Source organism: Podarcis filfolensis (assembly GCF_964270895.1).
Source record: "Podarcis filfolensis genome assembly, chromosome: 7".
NCBI lineage: Eukaryota > Metazoa > Chordata > Lepidosauria > Squamata > Lacertidae > Podarcis > Podarcis filfolensis.
In genome coordinates, this window is record NC_139603.1 from 2,001,328 (window position 1) to 2,019,461 (window position 18,134).

The following is an 18,134-nucleotide window of genomic DNA, read 5'->3' on the forward strand; positions in this document are numbered from 1 at the left end:
AAGGTATTACAGTATATGATTCACCCTTGCTTTTGAATATTTGCTTGGAACCCTTTAGCTTGTGCTATTGGACAACACAGGGAGATCTACGGAGCAATCTATAATTCAGCTGAATATATATTGGTTTTATTTGCAGATGATATTCTTCTGTTTATTTCTAAGCGTCATATTACTGTTCCCTGTGGCTAGCTCACTTGGTTAGAGTGTGGTGCTGATAACACCAAGGTTTGACCCCCCACACCTTCATGGCAGGGGGTTGGACTAGATGACCCTCAGAATCCCTTCCAACTCTACAGTTCTGTTCTATTATTCCTGTGTTGATGCAAATGATAGATGCCTTTGGTAAAATATCAAGTTATTCCATTTGTTGCTGTTTAGTCGTGTCCGATTCTTCATGACCCGATGGACCAGAGCACACCAGGCACTCCTGTCTTCCACTGCCTCCCGCAGTTTGGTCAGACTCATGTTTGTGGCTTCGAGAACACTGCCCAACCATCTCATCCTCTGTCGTCCCCTTTTCCTTGTGCCCTCCATCTTTCCCAACATCAGGGTCTTTTCCAGGGACTCTTCTCTTCTCATGAGGTGGCCAAAGTATTGGAGCCTCAGCTTCACGATCTGTCCTTCCAGTGAGCACTCAGGGCTGGTTTCCTTCAGAATGGATAGGTTTGATCTTCTTGCAGTCCATGGGACTCTCAAGAGTCTCCTCCAGCACCATAACTCAAAAGCATCAATTCTTCAGCGATCAGCTTTCACTTCCATACATCACTACTGGGAAAACCATAACTTTAACTTTACGGACCTTTGTCGGCAAGGTGTTGTCGCTGCTTTTTAAGATGCTGTCTAGGTTTGTCATTGCTTTTCTCCCAAGAAGCAGGCGTCTTTTAATTTCGTGACTGCTGTCACCATCTGCAGTGATCATGGAGCCCATGAAAGTAAAATCTCTCACTGCCTCCATTTCTTCCCCTTCTTTTTGCCAGGAGGTGATGGGACCAGTGGCCATGATCTTAGCTTTTTTGATGTTGAGCTTCAGACCATATTTTGTGCTTCATTAGCTGGTACAAAAAGGAAATTGAAGCCAATAGGTGAAAATTTGCATACCCACATATTTAAAGGTAAAGGGACCCCTGACCATTAGGTCCAGTCGTGGCCGCCTCTGGAGTTGCAGCGCTCATCTCGCTTTACTGGTCATGTGGCCAGTAGGACTAAGCCGTTTCTGGCGAACCAGAGCAGCGCATGGAAACGCCGTTTACCTTCCCGTTGGAGCAGTACCTATTTATCTACTTGCACTTTGAGGTGCTTTCAAACTGCTAGGTTGGCAGGAGCAGGGACCGAGCAACAGGAGCTCACCCTGTCGCGGGGATTTGAACCGCTGACCTTCTTATCGGCAAGTCCTAGGCTCTGTGGTTTAACCCACAGTGCCACCTGCGTCCCTCACCCATACATTTAAGGAATATCAATTCCACATTTGTTCCAAATCTGTTAAATATTTAGGTATGTCAATACCAAGCGCTATAACTCAGTTAATAACATATCTATTTAGTTCACGACTTTTTAAAATTAAAAACAACGCTCAAATAGATTCAGATATATTATGTGAAATGGCTGTCAGTGCCTCATATTTGTTCGTGATCAGTTTTTATACCAAGAACTAAATTATTGCTTCCTTCATACTTCCAAATTTGACATATTTTGCATTTGATACTAAAATGCGAGGTGTTATCTAGTCAGGAACAAGGTAAAATAACATTACACATAGTGGTTGCCTGTATTTAAGATCTGATCCTTCTGCACAAGAAAACCAAGGCTGCAATCCAGTACATACCAACTTGGGCGTAAGCCCCATTGACACAAGGAGACTTCTGAGTATATATGTAGGCCTTTGCATGGTAAGTTAACTATACAATGAATTTTTTTAATGACTGCTTGGGTGTCAGCTACTTATTGTGTATTTTTAGCATTTGCAGAAAACAACATTGAGGTTGGAGGAAAGAAAAGCCAAAGCAGAAATCCAGCAGGTCTTCAGAACTATGGTTGTTCCAAGGACTAGAAGCAGGAAAGAAATGTGCACTATAAAGGAGGCCAAAACAGCCCCTCGTCAGCACCCCAGTCCAAAGAATTCACTCATCATTCACAGTTCTGACCTCATTCATTTGCTAAAAATATTGAACTTTGGGAGCAGCCAGGCTGACTTCAAGGAAATCATTTAGTGGGGTGCCTGCACATTTTACTGTATAAATTTCCACCTGCACGTTTATAAATCTGTTGATACCTGGGGGAGGGGCAGAACACTACAGCTGGAGAAGCCATCTGCCATTATCTCTGCTTCCCTCCCTTGCACTTCTGTTCCTTCCTATGGAACAGTTTTATAATCTTTTTAACCATCTGCTTCTTGCCACACTTGGCCCATTTCCCAAGTGGAAAAGGACTACCTCTAGCAGAGCAGATGCAACTAGGGGGGAAGCTGGAAGGAGCGTGGAGGGAAACATCAGCAGAAAGTAGCATGAGCTGTCAACACAGCCTACTGATATTCTGCATGCCTGATTGAGGGGGCCCAGGGCCATGGGGCTCACCAGAGGATGCCATTGGGATGCTGGGGCTGTACAGAGGGCGCTGCATCACAGCCCAAATAACTCCATGGCAACACAGTCATGTGCCTTCGTGCCATGCAAATCTTCCCATGCAGAGGTCACCTTCATCCCAGCCTTGGTCCCAGGGGCCTCTGCCCAGCTTGACATTAATGGCAGCTGCCACACCAACTTGGCTCAGGACAGCACCACATTAGCAGTGCAGCAGAACCACAATGGTGCCAAGTACAGGTGTTGAGGGGCATGCTGCAAGGCTCTGTAGAAGAGAACCTGCACTGGGTGTGCTCTTGGCCCCACGCCCAGGCTGCCTGCTGCTGCTGCCAACTCAGTGAGCACCAGCCTGGGCCAGTGTTCAACCTTCAGCATGTTGGACAGTTCCCTGCCTTGACAAGGTGCCATGGGAGCTGTCCAGCATTTGAGAGTCAAGGCTGCTGGATGCTGTTGATGTCTGTAGTGATCTTCATTCCTCCCCGCTCCCCACCAAAGCCTTTTATTCTTGCTTTACAGCGCAGACCTACTATGAGGGAAATGTGCTGGCTATTTGAGAGGATTCACTGTTCAGCTTGGCTGGCTGGCAGTGAGAAGCAGCATTCCTTATTACCCCATGCCAGCCTTGCACTCAAGGTATCGCTTGTTTGCTAAGACCTGCAGGTGAAAGGCAAAGGACAAGGGACTGGGCATATTGCTTCTAAAGCGGGGCGGGGGGGCGGGGCACAGAAGTGTGATGGGTTGGACTCTGTACGAAGCTTTATACAGTGGTACCTCGGTTTTTGAACAGCTTGGTTCTCGAACTACTTGGAACCCAAACACTTCAAACCCAGAAATGAGTGTTCCGGTTTCCGAACTTTTTTTGGAAGCCGAACGTGCTCCGATTTGCGTGCACACTTTGTTCTGAGCGAGCGGCTTGGCTCCAGCAATGACTGCCGCCACTTCCTTCCCTTCCCTCTGCTGGGAAGTGCCTATTTCCTCTGTATGAAGTGGAGTTGGGCGGCTCCTCGGAATGCAAGTGATTGGCGTAGGGAGACTTGGAAGTTGGCAACTCTCCCCCAGCGCGCAGAGAGACAGTGTTTGTGGGGGAGGAGTGTGTGGTGGGGGAACTATGCTGGGCAGGTTGACATTCCTGCCACCTCGCCTTCCCCCCTCCCATCCTAAGCCCGACCCCAGGCGAGGCAGTGTGGGCACCACATTCTCGAGCGGGGGATCAGGGTGCTCACACTGCGTGCAGGCTCCAGCCCACCCGGCTCAGCGTCCAGCAGCTAGGAGCGCAGCCAAGAGCAGCCGCCACTGCCTCCTCTTCATGCTCCAGTGCTGCTGCTGTGTCTGGCAGTGCCCAAAGTCACGCTGCCCATAGTGGGGAACGTGGAAGATGCCAGAAAACATGCAAGGGGGGGGGGAGAGGGCTGACTTGGGTGTGGGGAGAAAACTTTTGCCTCCCTTTCCTTCCTCCCCACTTAAACTCCCCCTCCCGCATCCAGTTGGCCACCTCCTTCCCCACACGCACCCCATGCTCTCGTCCCCTCCACTTAAACTCCTCCCTCCGCCTCATCCCTCAAATGGCAATGGGTAGATCACTGCCAGTTTTTGATACTGGGTAGTAGATTGCAAGGTCCGTATGGTTCAAGCTATGGTTTTCCCAGTAGTGATGTATGGAAGTGAGAGCTGGACCATAAAGAAGGCTGATCGCCGAAGAATTGATGCTTTTGAATTATGGTGCTGGAGGAGACTCTTGAGTCCCATGGACTGCAAGAAGATCAAACCTATCCATTCTTAAGGAAATCAGCCCTGAGTGCTCACTGGAAGGACAGATCCTGAAGCTGAGGCTCCAAGACTTTGGCCACCTCATGAGAAGAGAAGACTCCCTGGAAAAGACCCTGGTGTTGGGAAAGATTGAGGGCACAAGGAGAAGGGGATGACAGAGGACGAGATGGTTGGACAGTGTTCTCGAAGCTACCAGCATGAGTTTGACCAAAGTGTGGGAGGCAGTGGAGGACAGAAGTGCTTGGCGTGCTCTGGTCCATGGGGTCACGAAGAGTCGGAAACGACTAAACAACAACAAAAAGTAGATTGCAGCCTGATTTATGGCTTTCATTTTATGGTCTCATTAGATAGTAACATTCATATTAAACTGCTGTTTTCGGGGTTGTTTTTAATTCTCTGGAACGGATTAATACATTTTGCATTACTTTCCATGGGAAAGCACGCCTTGGTTTTGGAACGCTTTGGTTTTGGAACAGACTTCCGGAACGGATTAAGTTTGAGAACCAAGGTAGCACTCTAATTATTTAATGTTCACAGGAAGTCCTTTGGACCCATCCTGACTGCCATGGCTGCAGCCTCTCCTGATCCATATCAGTGGAGCAAGCCACAGAGTAAGCCATAAGTGACCGAAGAATACTACTAACTAGTTGCTAAGAATCCTGGGGTGGTTATTTGCATTCATTGCAGCGGCAGGCTGGGGGGAGCTGTTGAGGAGCAGCATCAGAAGTGGTTTGTTGATCACCTTACCCAAGAAGAAAATATTAGTGACTGGGCAACAGTTGTTGTATATTTCTGGATCCCATTATGTATTCTTGAGGAGGAGGTGTGACATCATCATGTTCAGGGCAGTTGCAATCAGCCCAATATTCCACTGGACAATACTTAACTATAGTCTTTATAGATTTCAGTATATGAAACAAAAATCACACAGGTCAATACTTTAAATACACAACAGTAATAAGAGTTTCTTTAAGTACATTGTCAAGAGTGCATTTTATTAGAACAAGACAAAGTAAATACAAAAGAAAACATTATGTGGCTGAATCACACATCTGAAACTTTGATTTCTGAAATAATATGGTTTATTCCTACATCCCAATGGAAAAAGACAAAATTGCAGGGGGGCATTAGGACAGAAATCAATAGAAATCTGGATCAGTACTGCAGCAGGGCATGGTTTCCATCTGGATCACATACACCTTCCTATGACTGCAAATCACTTAAACATCACACAATTAGTAATTTTGTGAATAACAACAAATCTGTTTCCCCCCTAAATTTGGCCCAACTGCACATTATAGGTAAGTGCATATAACTGTAGTCTGTTAGACTTTTTTTGAAGAAAACACCCCCTGCTTTTAGTGGAGCAATCAGCAACAAAGAGGGAAGGAAAACAGTACCCTACCCTCAGTTTTCCTGTTTCAAATTGATTTGTGTGCCCCCTGCCCAAGTTTTGTGAATTTCAAACAAGGAAAAGCATTACATTCACCTTGGTTCTAAATCACCCCCTAGGAAAAACTTCCTTTGAGCTTTTTAGAACATGTATGTGGGGGAAATGTTGGTCCTCAATCATAGAAGTCATCAAATTCATCTTTTTGTGAGGAATGCACTTGAGGACGCAGTGCTTCTTCAATCTCAGAGTTACTGTCGTCAGAATCACCCCAGAAGGCTGCATTAGGAAAACAAAATATAGCATATAACAAAAATGGCAATATCCCGTTTTCAACAGGCAACTGTCATGACACAGAGGAATGATGAGAAGAACCACCACCTGGGGAACCCCCAAGGGAAGAAGGTGGTGGTGGGACAACGATAAGTGGTCAGAGTGAGAAGAGTAGGAAGAGGTGGTGTTGGAAGCTGAGGAGGTAACAGGGTTTAGTGAGCTGGGAGAGTCTGTGGCAGAGAGAAGCCCAGAATCAGAGGCTGAAGCAGGAGAGTGAGATGAGGAAGGCCAAGACACAGAGATGAGTCAGACAGGTGTCTCCCCCTCCTGCTGCAACAAGCTCCCTGCTGGTCTCCCACAACCAGGAGAAGCATGAAAAGTGCAGAGGAGAGGTTGGCTTCACACAGGCACAGTCTCAGATTTCTTGGGGGAAACCCTGGTAATAATAACTGGTTTCATGAAACAGATTTTTGGTGCAGAAACTGTGGGATGGGGAGCTGCTTATAATCAATTGAAGAATAAATTATTTCATTTTCATTAACATTTTCCAGTTGGGATCTGCTGGTATGGATGGCTTACACTCACAGAACTCTACCCTAACTCTAAATTCTTACTCCTATATGGTCTATTAAGGACTTTAAGTTATCTGTTAGCTTCTCAACATAGCTGTTGTTGGGTGACCCACAAAAATGCCATGCATACTTCTTGCCTTTCCAGCATGTTATGACTACTGGGGCAAAGAATATCCTACTATTCCGGTGCTGGTGTATTGTGTGTGTATATATCCTATAGAACAAGAATGATCTTGGGCTGATGGGAAAGGGATATTGCTGTCATGGTGGAAATTTCTTCTGATGCCTGGTCAAATATCCCAGTAAACTAGCCTTTCCCCAACCTGCTGCCCTCCAGATGTTTTCAACTACAGTTGTCATCAGCTTCAGCAATAGTGGCCCATGATGAAGGATGAGAGGAGTTTTAGTCTTATAGAATTAATTGCTACAAGTGATGATTGCCACTGGCTGCATTCAAAAGTGGGGGGTTTATATGCAGCTATTATCTATGATTTCTGTATACCAACCGCTCTGGGCAAACAAATGTTGGAGGGCTGTTGCCTTCAGGTCCTGCTTATAAACATCTCAGATCACTGGCTGACTACTGTTAGAAACAAGTTGCTGGATGGACTAGATGAACCATTTGTTAAACCGTCTTGAATCTTCCCATGTTCTTACAAACCAAGGTGGAAGGCAACCCCAATTGTTTATCTTATTACAAACTCTATACTTACCTTTGGATTTTATTGTTGATACCATTCCCCTTTGGTTTTCATCCCTATAAAAGATATTTTAAATGGGTTAGGAAATACATTGACATCAGTGCTTCTGTGACTATACCCAAACATACTTGGACACAGTTGTGAAACTGAACACGAACAGGGCAAGAACACATGGATCCTTTTAAGAGGAGTGGCCACCTTGAAAGCATCTTCATCATGTTCTGTACATATTTACCTTTTTCTATACAAGCATTAGCTCTGAAAAACTATTTCTGCAAGTTTTCAGCATGGTTCACTTTCAATGAAGGACAGAAACCATGAAGGATGTTTATTGGCTGCAGCTTGTAACATTAGCAACACATCTTCCTTCTTCAAACCCAGAGTAGTTTTGCAATTGTTTGTGATTTAATAATATATAGATATCTAAACATATATTTGCCATAAATATATATAAAACAATAAAATACAAACACACCATGTGACACAAGCTGATAAATGCTAAGGCAAATTGAGAAGTCAGCTTCAAAGCTCAGAAACAGGACTCACTAGTGGCAATATTAAAATGTTATGTATCTTCACTCTAATATCCATGGGAAGCCCAAACCTGTAAATAAGTTTTAAAACATATATTACACAGAAACTGCCTTCATTTTGTAGGAAACAGATTTTCTCTGAAGGCTAGCTCCACTGTAAGTATAAAAGGGCTTCAAAATTTATTCACAGTTGCCAATTTATTATACTGAATGTCCTTGGCTAAAGATACCTGAGCTTTTAAAAAGTCAACAATCTGGATTCTAAAAGGTATTAGAATAAAATTTAATTTATCCACTATATTCTTATTCACCAGCTTGAATATGTATTGCTAGGACTCAACAGTTGGGTTCCCATAGTCTCATCCCGTTCCTATGTAAATGATGTAGGCTTTCAGCTGCTTTTGATCTACCTTGATGCAAATACAGTCACCATTCTGTTCTGCTAAATGAATGCTCTCATATCTTGAGCATCACAGACCCTTTTGAATCTGCCAAACAAGCTGGAATCATTTTGATCTTTTGTGTGTTGCATGCATATTGTGCTGCTGTTGCTGTGAAATAATCTCATAAGGGGCAATGATGTTAGAGAATTAACTATTCTATTAAGAGTCTTGTGATAAAGGACCAAAAAAATGGACCTCCAATCTATTTTACTGTGGGAGATCTAATAGAGGAAAGATGGCGTTTTCTGACAAAACCTCCTTAAACTGGGAATACAAACACTATATATTTTCACTGCAGTCTAGTCACCAAACCTGCATCAAAAAATTATTAATCTGTAAATATCAAGTTTCAAATTAAAATTGCTTTGAATTGGAGGACAAACAAATTTGATCTTTCTCAGTAGCACTTCTTCACAGCATGTTCTAATAAATTTTGTTTTAAAAGCTGAACTGGAGAATTCTTCTGACCTTCATGCATGACCCTCTCAAGCTGCTTCCCCTGATCTGTAGTGATTCACCCTTCCTACTGCAGCCCCCAGTGCAACACACTAGGCCTTCTCTGTGGAAAAGCTTTAATTAATAATGGAAGAGACAGGCTGCAATGAAGGGAGAGGTGAGAATTAACAAAATTAAAATTAAAATTGGGAATTCTGTAAAGCCATATACGCTGATCTGACAAAGCCCCCCCCACGGGTGTCAGCACAATGTAAAACCCCTGAATCTATGACTGGCAATCCATGCACAGACTCCTGGACCTATATGCTCACTGCCAAATGGATGGATAACATTGTCAACTCCACCACCACCAGTTGGGGGAATCTAATTCCAGCTATTCTCTTCCCTGCTGCTTTCCTTCCACAAGGGATCAGTGCTGTGTTGACGTTTCCAGGACTACTCATCCTTTGGGTAGAGAGAGATCTTCCATGCATAGCTGTGTGTACTGAGCCTGTGGCTGAGGATGTCCGCAGAGGGAGGGGCATATAGGTTTTTCCAAAATGTACAAGCACATTAAAAGTACAGTGGTACCTCGGGTTAAGTACTTAATTCGTTCCGGAGGTCTGTACTTAGCCTGAAACTGTTCTTAACCTGAAGCACCACTTTAGCTAATGGGGCCTCCTGCTGCCGCCGCGCCGCCAGAGCACAATTTCTGTTCTCAACCTGAAGCAAAGCTCTTAACCTGAAGCACTATTTCTGGGTTAGCAGAGTCTGTAACCTGAAGCATATGTAACCTGAAGCGTATGTAACCCGAGGTACCACTGTACTGTATTTTTCGCTCTATAGGATGCACATTCGTCCTATGGAGCGAATGCAGGCTCCTTGGCTTCAGCAATAGCAACGCGAAGCCTCCGAAGCGCAGAGGGAGCACTCCCTCCACGCTCCAGAGGCTTCGCGTTGCTTTCGCTGAAGCCTGGAGAGCGAGAGGGGTTGGTGCGCACCACCAAAGGAAGCCAAACTTGCGTTGCACTCTGAAGGCTTCAGGGATAGCCGCTTGAAGCCTCCGGAGCGCAGCGGGAGGTCCCACTGCGCTCCGGAGGCTTCGGCTTCCATTTGCTGAAGCCGGGAGAGCAAGACTCTCCTGGCTTCAGCAGAGAGGGAGAGCTGCGCAGTGCCCCTTCAGCCAAGCGGGAGGAGAAATGGAAGGGGCTCCGTTTCTCCTGCCGCTTCGTTGAAGGGGCGCTGAGCAGAGAGGGGGAGAATTTTTTTCTTGTTTTCCCCCTCTAAAACAAGGTGCGTCCTATGGTCGGGTGTGTCCTATAGAGCGAAAAATACGGTAGTTGACGGAGAAAACAGGTGAGAAGCCTGCTAACAGCTAATGCTTACATTTAGAAACTAGCAAATACAATCAAGAACATCACAATCTGACACTGTGCTTGTTTCATAATTAAAGACAAATAATTTCTCCACAGAAAGAAGATGGAAAAAGGCAAATTAAAATTGAGAGAATAATATTGCAGAACAATATCTTCTAGGTGAGTTTACTCCAGATTTAATACAAAACGTATTTGTGAAGCACAATTCAAAGATTTTCTTTTTCACACATCTGTCTTCAACTTTGATGAACCTAAGTCCAATTCCTCAGGGCTAAGTTGTTGCATAAGTCTTCTCCCTGCCTCCCACCCCCCAAAAAGCACGTCCAGGAGGGAAAAGTGACGGGGGAAGCGGCTGCTTCACAAATAACCAGCAGGGAAAGAGTTAGGCAACTATTCTTATAGGTTCTCTGATCATAATTCTAATCTCCTGTGTTCTCTTTTTGTGGTGGGGTGGAGAGAACCAGTGAGGAAAAGAAGCATGCAACTGCACATAATGTGTACTTTATGTACCACCCTCCCCAATCTGCCTTTCATGCTGCGAATTGTATCCCAGCTTTTTCAAAGCAGTGTCTGAAGTAGTGCACCCATTTTGTGTAGCTTACACATAATTTCCTGCTCCCATGATCATTTCTATTGTGAGGTTGATTAATAGCCACCCCTCATTTAAGTAGGGCAACATTTCTGCATTTTTGTCACCTTTTATTGACACTCTGCCTCCCCATCAACAAAACTCCTTTTTCTTTCCAGCTTTGGTCAGATGCTGGAAGTAAGCTGCACTGGTCAGTAGTGCCTGAGGGCAAGGAACTTCAGGAAGATAAGGGAAGGAATCATTCAGTACCCCTCAGCTGCACATCCCTTTTGCCATCATATTTTATTTGGTCCTCAGTATTCCAAGCAAGCCCTCCACATACAGTGTTAGGAACATACTATCACAGATACTGCAACAAAACTCAAGTGGAAGAGGTGCAGTCTTGAAATATGTGGGGGTATGTGTGTGGAATCAGGAAGGCATACAGCATGGATGACTTCAACTGCCTTCAAAGCAGCATTTTCTTCCCTGTTTTTGCTGTGTGTTTTCTTCTATTGACCATGATCGGGAGGAGGAAATAAACTACAGCTGCATATAGGACTTCCCAATTTATATTCTCTCTTTTTGTACAACAGCTTGTACAGAAGAATCAGTGGAGGACTGAGGGAGAGAGGCACAGAGGCCAAGAGAGGTGTGGGAGAAAGGGACTCGATTAGGGATAGGAATCTGTGCTTCTCCAGATGTTGCTGGAATACAACTCCCATAAACCCTGTCCACTGACCATGCCAGCTGAGGCTGATGAGAACTGTAGTCCAACAGTTTCCCTGTTTCCCTGTCCTTGGACAAGACAGATGAAGGAACTTCAAGAGATATGGTCAAAGAGATGAAACAGGAAGATACCCAAAGTAATTATTTGCATTAGTTAGCCAACAAAACAACAAACTTGGGGGGTAGGGGTGGAATCTCAGACATAACGCCTATTGACTTCCGGGGGAGGATCATGGCAGATTAAGCATCTTTTGTCGGCAAGCTGCTGACGGAGATGATTACGTGCTGATTGATGATAGCCAGACATAAGTCTTGGCTATCAAATTCACTTTAGAGAAAAGAATTAGCAGGGAAATAACTTCTGATGCTCTGAAAAAGCAGTTTTCTGTGTCAAGAGACCAAGAAACTGTCAGCTCCTGGAAACAGAGTTAAGCAACTTATGAGCTGAGGAATCAACATCTCACCCAAAACCCACGAGATGGGCATGGGATCTGCAAAGGTTTCCTTCTTAATTATTTCTGAGACAGTTATAATTTATAACTGAGAGAGATTTATCTGTCTGCCAGTGGAAATTTACATTTGGAGCATGAGCTACTTTCTGACTTCAATAAGAAGGGAAGTCGATCGTAAAAGGGCTGAAAGCAGAAAAAAGGCCTGCTTTAATGGTTTGAGTCAAGAAAGTTTTAAATGAACAGAAGAGTTCTGTATGTTATGATTTTTTTTACTGATGAAAATGTTGCTTAGAAATCGAAAGTAACTCTGCCACTTGATACTTCCTCCATGGGAAAGGAATGTGTTTATTTTAGTAAGAGATAAGACTGTGAAAATCTTAAGGTGGAGACAGGTGATGTAATGAGACTGAATTATTAATAAGATCAAAAACAATCAGTATGGCAAATATACCTTTGGACATTCTGCTGACTGTTAGCATCCTTTAGCAAATGTTTGATGAGCAAATAAAATTGATTAGAACTAAGAATGATTAAACGGAAAATGGAATGGGGAATGCAAGTAAACCAGAGATGAATGAAATGGAAAGCAAAATCACACAGACACAGAGACTTTGGAGAATAATATGAATAAAAGATTGGCAGATCAGGAGGGTGAAATGGTGGAGTTGGAGGGAACAGATGGTGAAATGGAAAAGTCCTTCACAGAGGTGTTTGGAGGAATGAAACAGCCAAATGGTGGAGTTGTGATTCTGGAGGAGCGGAATGAGCCCTGGATTGAGAGATGGAGATGTGGAGAGACATCGTGATTTGGCATTGATAGAGCTGAGAGTGAAAGGGCTCTGTGTATGACTTGGAGTGAACTCAGAGGAAAAAACTACAAAATTTCTGGTGCTTTTCTTGGAAAAAGAATGGAAGAAGCATAAATGGAAGAGATAATTTTTTAGATAAGGATGGAAAACCACGGTAAACCCAACTAGAAATGGGAATGGAAGATACAGAACTGGGTGCAAATTAATGGATACATAACAAGAAAAAAACTATGGAATATCATTTTAATATATGAGCACAGTGAGACTCTTACATGGACAAAATAAGAAAGATTTATTATTGTTTAGTATGGAGGAATGGTTGTTGAAGTTATTGTAGGCAAAGCTGATATGTTTGATTAGAGAAAAACCATTGCTGGCATTTGTTATACTACTAATAATTAGAGAACCACTTTTTTACTTTTTGTGTGAAAAAGGAAAATAAACAAATCTGAGACATCTGGGCCTGGAGACTGGGAAATTATTGCTTAACAGAAAGCAGAACAGTTGGATGTTATCCCAGAGTGAATGTTTTGAATAATTTATTTTATGTAGCTAACAGACAGAAAATCAGAAGTCCTTTTATTTCTCTTTCTCCTTTTCCCCCTCTTCTTTTCTTTTTTTCTTTAGTCTTCTCCCTTAGGGACCAAGAATTATACTCACACGAAGGTGATTGTTAGGTGGTGGAAGGACCCTGAGTGAGAGGCAAGGAAGAGAAGACCTCCCAGGTGAGAGCTGGGAGGGTCCACCACTTTCTGTGAGTGACAAGGGTTAAGAGCTACCTTTGGGAGCAGGTTCTGTGTTTTCTTCTCTCTTTCTTTCTCTCTTTTTGTTTTTTATTTAGATGAGTTTATTTTATCTTATTGTATTATGAAAAAGCTTTAATAAAATTGTATTTAAAAAAAGAAAGAAATGCCTAATGGGCATCATATATAAAATTAAACAATATTTCAATAGGCACATTCCTAAGTTTTGTTGATATATCTGTGCACAAAATACTCCTTCCCCTATCCAAACAATTACAATAGGGAAGAATGAAATAAAGTGCCACAATGATTATACTGAACAATTTACATCTGGTTTAGAAAGAGACTAAGAATTAAAGCTGTTGAAATTTAGCAAAGAAAGAGTGACCCCCAATGGCCATTATGGTTGTCTGCAAAGAATGAGCCAAGGCGCTTATTAGAGGCACATTCATTGCATAGATGTCTTAAACATTACAATTTGAAGTCATTAACGCAAACAACCATCACTGATAACCAGTGATTTAGTCAAGAGAAAAACGTTTTTAAAATTAGCTTCTGTTTAAGGAGTAAATTTGAAAACCAACTTAATGGCTTACTTCTGGAATCCAACTTAAAGTCAACAGTGCACATTATTTTACAAGTGGAATATATCAGCATTTGGGTCCCTAATTTAGCTCTTTAACTATCAAATGTTGCAAAGCGAAGAAGCCAAAGGAAAAAGGCATTGCATCTAGCTTAAAACTGCAACAACAGAATGCTACTGACCTCCGCTGGCTGACTATATTGCTACAGAACTACAAAATGCCACACACATTGCCCTGCAGCCATTTGGCTTAGAGATTAAAACACTAAGAAAACCCATTCTGCAAAATAATTATTTTGATTCCTTTGAGAATATATAATCCATCAATTAACAAATTCACACCTCAGTTTAAACGTATTTGTATCAAGCTGCAGAAATCTTGTGAGAAAGCGATTTTAAGCTAGGATCCAAGGGGCAATATTTGCTGGAGAAGAGGAAGCTGCGGCATGCACCTCCAGACAAAAGGGAACAAGTGGCCTTCAATGGGAGAGCAGCTTCCTATTAAGACTCACTCCTTCGTACATTATGCCTTTCATCCCCACTCAACCACAAAATGATTTTGCTGTAGGACACACAATGGTGGAAAAAGATTTACATTGAAAGAATCTTTAATAATAAACTGTTGCAGCTCTGCCTACTTCCCCCATGATTTATAATACAATAAACATTGGATTCTATTAAGTCTCATGCACCGAAGTTGCACTGAAAAAAGAAAAGCGAATATGAAAGCACTCAATTCTTCCCATCTCCAGTGCCATAATAGTGAGATGAGCATGGATAAATGTGCTAAGAGTATCTCTTTGCATCTTTTATAGCTTGTGTGTATTAATCTGTAAAGCTTATTAAGAAAGTCATTGCTATGCAAAGCAGCACCCAATCTCTTTCTCCTGCTTTTCAACAGAGTGCAGTGTTTAGCCAATAGGGCTCGCCCGCTGCCCCTCATTCTGCATTCATAACATGCAACATTTGCACAATGTATCTCTCAAAGACTACTGAATAGAAAGCCTTAATACTCATGTAAACAACTGCAAACCAATTACTTAATGAATCAGGCCCACGCATAATGAGGTGCCAGACAAAGAGCTATAAATGCATTTTTGCGCCCAAGCCTCTGCTTTAAAGTAAAATCCCTCAGCTGTAGTTTGGGCTTAACTAGCACATCATAATTATTGTCTGTAGGACATCAGAGGAAACCTTTTTTATTATTATTTAGGTCCATCAGGGTATTTTTCGAGGCCACTCATCAGCTCAGTGACTAAACACTGCGAGGGGGGGGGGGAGTACCACAGTGGTACTAGACTGTTATGTTTATTTTCAAGTACTGAGTTTCGAGACCACTTGTAAAAGCAATAAAGCGCAAGAAGTGAGTACAATAAGTGGAATCCTTAGACATCAGCCTCTAAGAAATTTCATTGTGTCCCAACTGCAAATAAGCACCTGAGCAATTTCCCATTCTTTCACACTTTATTCCTACATTGTGTTTGTAAACATATTTCTAAGATAGATGTCAAGTGTGAAGCTATAAGTGTTACTAACTGATTTGGTTTTGAAAAGTATTTTATTACCAAGTTATTGAGGAGGCTAAAATGCACACTATTCATTAAAAGAAACCCTAATAATTCAAACTGTACTAGAAATGGTATTTTCTCCTGAGATCAAAGATATAAAATCATATGATGCCATAAATGCTTCCCAAAAATCTTTCTGCCGTGCATACAAATTTACAGAAATAATACTGATACTCCAGTGTCTGCACTGTATGAGCAGCATTTCAGAAATGCTAGAAACTGCTGACATATATCATAATGCAAAACATCCCTTCTTGAAAACGTTCGTGTTGTTTACACATTTGCTTGTTCTTTCTACACAAGAAATATTAATTGAAAACTATTTTAATTTTTTGGGCAACAGATATTACTTTTGCAGAATATCATTACCTCAAATAACAATTACCTTAGGAAAAGAAAATGTTAACAAATATACCTCAACAAATATATTTTAAAGGTACTACTTTCCAACCCCAACTCCTGAAAATCAGACATAAAATACATTTTCTATTACATTTTGTAATGTATTATAATGCTATTTATACATTATACTGGCCAACTACTTTTGTTCCAAGGCCAGTTCTTCTCAAATTCTAGGAACCTTAAAAGATAAAACAAAATATATCTTCAAGGATATTTTAAAGCAGTGAAAAGCATTCTCACCCTATGTCTGCAAACATACACATATATATCAGGTATTGTAAACGGGTGTTTCCAAGAAGGGAGAAACAAAGAGAACCAAGCAATGGAAGTGTTTTAACAAATAATCACGTAACAATCTAAAGCCAATGTAAAATTCCACAATTGTTTACCATACTTCATTTGCTATTATCGCTTGAATGCTAGTCATTTGAGTCATGTTAACAGAAAAAAGTAACAAAACATTACTTAAAGAACTGAAAAAAGATAAATTGCATTTCTTTAGAAAAAAACCCAAGGACATTAATTAAATGTTCTCAATTTGGAAATACAAAAGAAGAAAGTAACAAATAATCTAGTATCAAATACTTCTTTTACAAAGATACAAAAATATGTTTTGAGCTGAAGCTCATTTACATCTCAGCAACACCCAGAAGATGACACACCACTTTATTTCTTCAAGACTTTATGTTTTATGTCTGCCCTTTTCCTGACAACTTCCATTGTTTGGTCTCTAAGTAGTCCTACTGAGAGCAGCTGTACACGCTAATTTGTGGTTCACTGAGATGTCAATTGAGTCTTAAAATGAGAAAACAACAGCTGCAAAACAATACCTGGCTTTAATGCAAATATTTTGTAAGGTATACAAAATTTTAAGTTGTTGTAGTGAAACACAAATCTGAAACATAGGCCATCCATCAAAATATTCTTGCCAGTGCGTCATTAACTTTCTAGAGGCATTTATCACTAGGTTGAAACTATTCAGGAAGGAAAGCCTTTAATGACTTTACCTTGACAAAGGGCTTCTTCTTTGCGGAGATGAAGCACTGGTTTCTGAACTGGTTCCATTGCTTTTCTGTTCCTTTAAACTACTGCTGTCAATTTTCAAAGCTATAAGGGGGATAAATAGCAAAAAACTTTAATTAGTTTCTAGCAGAAGCTAGTGGAAACAGATACTATATAGGCAACAGAGGGAAATGTATTTTGTGTTATATATTTTGCAAAATAAGTAATAATTTTCCATGAACAACAAAAACATCTCTTTCATCAACTCATATCTCGAAACACCTTATAGGACATTTTTTGGCTTCAGTTCCATCAAATTATTGCTACAAAACTACTGTATCACAATTTCAAACATCTGACAAGTTATACTGCCCTTGCACTGTATGCTTCCTGTCCTTCTGTTCAGTGCAGTTTGCTCTATCCATACTGTTTGTAGTTCACAATTGTCTCCACCTCCTGGTCTTAATATGAACTTTCTTTTTTTTTTTTTACAATTCTGTGAATTTCTCAAGCTCACAATCACTCTCTTTAAAATAACTTTCAGGTGACAAGGCTAGGCACAAATATGCTACTAATCTGGGCTGTTAGTGTGGCATGTAAAAACGCACAGTCATTTGCTGAACTGCAACTCCCATCGCTGACCACGATGGAGGGTCAACAACACCTGGAGGGTCAAAGGTTTCTCATTCCTATCTGGATCAGCACACAGGCAATAAGTGTTTGGGCCATCCTGAACCTGTTTCTGGATATAATTTTCTTGGGGGGGAGGGGAATGATAAATAATATCATTTATACAGAATTTTTCATACAGCAGACAGATAATTAGGGGCCATCATGATGTTGTTGTTCCAACTATTGTAATATTAAACACTATCAAGCATCCAATGAAAAGACACCTGAAGATCATAAACCTAGGCAAATATCCCAGGAAGCAAGTCTCGCTCTACTCACTATGGAACAAACATTCTGAGAATCAGTTTATAGTAAACAAAATTTACCAAAATAATCAAAACACACACACACACAAATCAAAATACAAATTAATGGAACAATGGGTTGGATCCAGAGTTGCAGTGAGTGGGAGTCCATGAACTCCATGGGTGGAAGCGGGGAAGCAGGTTTTCCAGATTCATCTATTGGCAAAACCTATTTGGTGTTTCGCAACATTCTGACTAGTTGCAGGACCTTAGCCAGACCTAGCAGAGTACACGC

At 41.7% G+C, this 18,134-nt stretch overlaps 1 protein-coding gene across 13 annotated transcripts in view; it reads right to left on the reverse strand.

Annotated features, from left to right (window-relative positions):
- KIZ (kizuna centrosomal protein) overlaps positions 1-18,134 on the reverse strand; it is a 167,404-nt gene that overhangs the window by 99,612 nt on the left and 49,658 nt on the right. For 11 of the 13 annotated variants that reach the window (XM_083624305.1, XM_083624304.1, XM_083624306.1 and 8 more), the window contains 3 exons: positions 16,928-17,027; positions 7,292-7,335; positions 5,318-6,012 (listed from right to left, as the gene is read on the reverse strand). In XM_083624305.1, the coding sequence (XP_083480431.1) occupies positions 5,909-6,012; positions 7,292-7,335; positions 16,928-17,027 (248 nt within the window). In that variant the 3' untranslated portion in view covers positions 5,318-5,908. Of the gene's footprint in view, positions 1-5,317; positions 6,013-7,209; positions 7,336-8,723; positions 8,815-16,927; positions 17,028-18,134 lie in introns of those variants that run through there. The other 2 variants (XM_083624313.1, XM_083624310.1) reach the window with 2 other exon arrangements.